General features: G+C 50.1%; 1 protein-coding gene across 1 annotated transcript in view; it reads right to left on the reverse strand.

Annotated features, from left to right (window-relative positions):
- SDK2 (sidekick cell adhesion molecule 2) overlaps positions 1-5,525 on the reverse strand; it is a 347,161-nt gene that overhangs the window by 83,878 nt on the left and 257,758 nt on the right. The window contains exon 17 of the mRNA XM_011971658.1: positions 4,802-4,917. Within this exon, the coding sequence (XP_011827048.1) occupies positions 4,802-4,917 (116 nt within the window). The remainder of the gene's footprint in view (positions 1-4,801; positions 4,918-5,525) is intronic.

Below are 5,525 nucleotides of genomic sequence, written 5' to 3' on the forward strand. Positions count from 1 at the left end.
AAAAAAATTAGCTGAGTGTGGTGGCATATGCCTGTAATCCCAGCTACTCGGGAGGCTGAGGCACGAGAATTGCTTGAACCTAGGAGGCAGAGGTTGTGGTGAGCTGAGATGGTGCCATCGCATTCCAGCCTAGGCAACAACAGTGAAACTCCATCTCAAAAAAAAAAAAAAAAAAAAAAAAAAAAAAAAGAAATTAAAAAAAACCAAAAGGGGAAAAATGTTCATTCTCATTGGAGGTATACAAGGGACAAACACTGCTTTTTTCTCCTTGTGATATGCTGAAGGCTAAAGAAGCAGAGGAAAAATAATATCTGCTTTTATTCATTGGTATTGAAAATGTTATCTACAATTAAAAATAACACATTCTGTCTCTTTCTGTCTGTCTCTGTCTTTCTTTTTTTGACACAGGGTCTCGCTCTGTCACTCGGGCTGGAGTGCAGTGGCGTGATTTCACCTCACTGCAGCCTTGAATCCTGGTCTCAAACAATCCTCCCATCTTAGCCTCCTGAGTAGCTGTGATCACAGGCACTCAATACCATACCTGACTAACTTTTTGTGTGTGTAAAGATGGGGTCTTGCCATGTTGCCCAGGCTGGTCTCAAACTCCTGGGCTCAAGGGATCCCCCTGCCTTGGCCTCCCAAAGTGTTGGGATTACAAGCATGAGCCACGGTGCCCAGCCCGATATTTTCTTTTTAATGTAAGGAAAAGTGAAGGCTCCGGTTTGAATCTGAGCTTTGCATTGACCTTGTCACTGTGTTTGACCTTGAACAAGGAACTTCCCTCTGGTGCCTCAGTTTCTTCCTCTGTAAAATGGTGTGATGATAATATTCCTTTTTTTTTTTTTTCTTGAGACGGAGTCTAGCTCTGTCTCCCAGGCTGGAGCGCAGTGTCATGATCTCAGCTCACTGCAACCTCCGCCTCTTGGGTTCAAGCGATTCTCCTGCCTCAGCCTCCTATGTCTGCAGCTGGGATTAGAGATGTCTGCCATCACACCTGGCTAATTTTTGTATTTTCAGTAGAGACGAGGTTTCACCATATTGGCAGACCGTTTTCAAACTCCTGACCGCAAGTGATCTGCCTGCCTCAGCCTCCCAAAGTGCTAGGATTCCAGGCGTGAGCCACGCGCCCGGCCCATAATGCTGCTTCTTAGAGTCCCTGTGCTGCTTGCAAGAAAGATAAATGTGAGCGCAGCATTTAGTGTACTGCCTGGCCCAGAGAAAGTGCCCCATAAGTGTGAGCCCTTCTTATTCCTCCACCAATTCCTGTGCTCAAAACATCTGGGCAATTCACTCCCGCTGACCTTTATCGAGTAGCTACTGAGGGCTGGGCACTGACTGGACCTGGGAATTCAGTGGCCTCTGCCGCCTCCTCTTGCTCCGGGTCACCACGGGCCATTGCCCTAATTGTCCTGGCCACGGGCTGGCCTTCCTGGCCCTCGGGGGAGCTGTTTGCCTTAAAAGTTTGTAGCTCAGCTCTCCCATACGTAGAATAAAACTTGTGCTTAGAATTGGCAGCAAGAAGTTAATTGTTCCCAGTTCAGCTCCTCCGCTCTTCAGCAATGCCGGCCTCCCCTTCCTTCCCCTGCCTTTCCCCAGGGTCCCAATTAGGAGAGTTTTCCAGCAGCGAGTGCTCCAGGCATTCAGCTGCTGCCCCCTGCCCTGCGAAGCTCTGCTCGGCCTTGGGTTCACTGCCTTCCCGGGACCGAGAGGCCCAAGGCCGGAGCAAAGCTGGGTCAGATCCAGTTCTGGACCATCCCTCCTTTGTTTGCTTGCAACACTAGCAGAAATTCCTCTTCATGATTTCATCCCAGTCCCTTCTTGTCCAGCCTCCCCTACCTTGGAGGAAGAACCGCTAAGGCAGCGAGTCCTAGAATTAATCTCAGTTGCGGCAAGCACGATGCAGAGGGCTGCGGGAACCTTCGGGATGTGTCAGCGGTCACCTCGAGGTCATGTGTTCCCTGGGCTGAAGCTCAGGGCCTGCAGTGCTCTTCTCTTCACAGCTGGCCTCCCCTCAAATGCTCTGCCTCCTCTCCCACATCTGGAGGGAGTGGACGGCATCCTTCCATCTGCTCCACATTGCTGGGGGCAGGTCCTACCCCTTTAAAACATAGTGTGGCTCCCCCACGCTGTGCTGTGTCTTCAGTCCTCCGTGGGGAGGACAGGCACGGGGCCCACGTGGAATGACACAAGAGAACCGGGCCTGGGCTCTGAGGTCTGTGTTCCAGGATGGGATGACTGAGAGGTCCTGACTTTTAGCGCAGTTAGAAGGAGAGCAAATGCACTACTACTACTATTACTACTGCTATTTTCTTTTTGTCAGAGTCTCGCTGGAGTGCAGTGGCACAGTCTCAGCTCATCGCAACCTCTGCCTCCCAGGTTCAAGCAATTACTCTGCCTCAGTCTCCTGAATAGCTGGGACTACAGGCATGTGCCACCATGCCCAGTTAATTTTTGTACATATATGTATTTTTTTTAGTAGAGATGGGATTTCACCATGTTGGCCAGGCTGGTCTTGAACTCCCAACCTCAGGTAATCCACCTGCCTTGGACTCCAAAAATGCTAGGATTATAGGCATGAGCCACCACGCCTGGTCTACTGCTATTATTACTATTATTATTTGTTATGGGCTGAGTTGTGTCTGCAAAATCTTCATGTTTAAATTCTAACCTCCAGCACCCCAAAATCTGACTGTATTTGGAGACAGAAATGTTAAAGAGGTAGTTAAATGAGGTCATTAGTGTGGGCCCTAATCCAGTGTGACTGACTGGGGGTCCCTATAAGAAGAGGACATTTACGCCAGACTCGGTGGCTCATGCCTGTAATCCCAGCACTCTGGGAGGCTGAAGCGGGTGAATTACTTGAGGTTGGGAGTCTGAGACCAGCCTGTCCAACATAGCGAAACCCCATCTCTATTAAAAATACAAAAAAATTAGCTGGACGTGGTGGCGCATGCCTGTAGTCCCAGCTACTCGGGAGGCCGAGGCAAGAGAATTGCTTGAACCTGGGAGGCGGAGGTTGCAGTGAGCCAAGATCTCTTTGGACACAGACACAGAGTGAAGACAGACACCTAGAGGTCAAGGAGAGAGGCCTCAGAGGAAACCAACTCTGCCCACACCGTAATCTTGTACTTCTACCCCCCAGAACCGTGCAAAAGTAAATTTCTGTTGTTTAAGCCAGGGTTCCCCAATCTCCCACTGACCACCAGGTACCAGTCTGTGGTTTGTTGGGAACCAGGCTGCACAGCAGGAAGTGAGCAGCAGGCAAGAAAGTGAAGCTTCATCTGTACTTACAGCTGCTCCCCAGTGCTCATATTACCACCTAAACTCCGCCTCCCATCAGTGGCAGCATTCGATTCTCATAGGAGCGTGAACCCTACTGTGAACTGCGGATGTGAGGGATCTAGGTTGCGTACTCCTTATGAGAATCTAATGCCTAATGATCTGTCACTGTCTCCCATCACCCCCAGATGGGACCGCCTAGTGGCGGGAAAACAAGCTCAGGGCTCCCACGGATTCTACATTGTGGTGAGTTGTACAGTTATTTCATTATATATTACAATGTGATAGTAGTAGAAATAAAGTTCACAATAATGTCATGTGCTTGAATCATCCCGAAACCATCCCTTCCCCCACCCCAGTCCATGGAAAAATTGTCTTCCGTGAAACTGGTCCCTGGTGCCAAAAAGGTTGACGACTGTTGCTTTAAGCAATCCAGTCTGTGGTACTTGGTTATAGCAGCCCAAATGCATTTCTACGACTACTAAAATCACTTTCCGAGTGCTTCTCATGTGTTCGTCATTGTGCTGAACAAATTAGAAATATTATCTCACTTAATCCTCACACAACTCCAAGGAGCGGGTATTATTATCATCTTCATTTGCAAATGAGAAAACTGAGTTTATTTTAGTTATTCAGCAGTGCGAGCAGTGCACAGAGTAGCTGCTCAATAAATATTGATCGAAGGACGGAAGCTGAGACATGTTAAAGAACACGTGCAGGTCGCCAGCAAGAGGCAGAGCTGGGACTTTAACCCAAGTCTGTCTGAGTCCTAATCCTGTGCCCTTAACCACACACTACCTGGAGTCGAGCGCAGCCTGGGGATATGTTCGAGCGTGAAGCCCACAAGAGCCCTGGTAAGAAGTGAATGGTGGATTTTTCTCATGGGGCCATGGCTACACCAGGTGTTTCTTTTTCTTTATTTTTCTCTCTCTTTTTTTTTTGAGACGGAGTTTCGTTCTGTTGCCCAGGCTGGAGTACAGTGGCTGCAATCTTGGCTCACTTTAACCTCCGTCTCCCAGATTCAAGTGATTCTCCTGCCTCAGCCTCCCGAGTAGCTGGGATTACAGGCGTCCCTGCCACCACGCCCAACTAATTTTTGTATTTTTAGTAGAGATGGAGTTTCACCATGTTGGCCAGGCTGGTCTTGAACTCCTGACCTCAGGTGAGCTGCCTGCCTTGGCCTCCCAACGTGCTGGGATTACAGACATGAGCCACTGTGCCTGGCCCCTACACCAGGTGTTTCTGAGCCTGAAATAACCTGGGTTTTGTGTGTAACCCAGTCTCACTGGGAAGGACCGTGGCACTGAGTGTCAGTCAGGGCAGTGTCTCCACTTCCTGTGGCCTGCATGTAGCCTTGTGGAAGGCCTGGAGCTCTTTTCCTCTAACATGTGTCCCTAGCTTGACTTGAGCCAACGACTTCAGAAACAGAAGGGGAATTTCCTCTTGCCCACTCTGTCCCCTCTCCCAACCTCCCCCAGAAGACCTTAGGGCCTCCTCTTGGGTGAGCAGGGGCTGCATGTACCTTGTAGCCCTGGTTGATGCCATTGATGAACTGGGGGCTGGGGGCGTTCCAGGTGAAGCGGATGGTCGTGGAATTGGTGGCTTCTGCGTGCACATTGCCCGGAGGGACTGTGGGAACTAGAGGAGATGAGAGAACAGGGTGGGGTGGAGGGGGCCCAGTCAGTCTCTCTTGCTCAGTTCAGTAGAGAAAATGCAGGGGTGGGGGCTATAGCCTCTGCCTTGCACCCCCCTACTCCACTCCTACTCCTCCTTCGCTGTGTAGACTTAAGAGGCCTTCACAGTCTCTGTGGATTAGTTTGCGTTTAATAAAACTTGCCTGACCCACCTCATGGGGTACTGGTAAATAAAAGGGGTGCGGATGAAAAATGCTCTGGCCTGGCTTTCAGGTGGAATGCTAAAATTAAGCTGTTTCATGATCTACTGAACACGAAATTCACAGCAGGTCCCTGTATGCCTGGAGCCTCTGCCCTTCACCATGTCCAAGCCAGCCTCCTCTTCCTCTTCCCCTCAGTCCTCCCACCCTGTGGGGTAGCTTGGCCTGGGGTGGTGATTCCAGTCCCAGAGTGCAATAGCGGGGGCCTGGTGAGAACAGGCCACACAGCCAAGGCTCTCAGGCCTGGACAGGCACAGTACCCAACAGGCGTGGGACTGGTAGATGGGGAAGCACCTGATCCTCTGAGGCCATAGTCTCTTTTCATTTCCTTTCACTTTTTTTTTTTTTTTTT

Source organism: Mandrillus leucophaeus, unplaced genomic scaffold, assembly GCF_000951045.1.
Source record: "Mandrillus leucophaeus isolate KB7577 unplaced genomic scaffold, Mleu.le_1.0 Scaffold1, whole genome shotgun sequence".
In the NCBI taxonomy this organism is placed as follows: Eukaryota; Metazoa; Chordata; class Mammalia; order Primates; family Cercopithecidae; genus Mandrillus; species Mandrillus leucophaeus.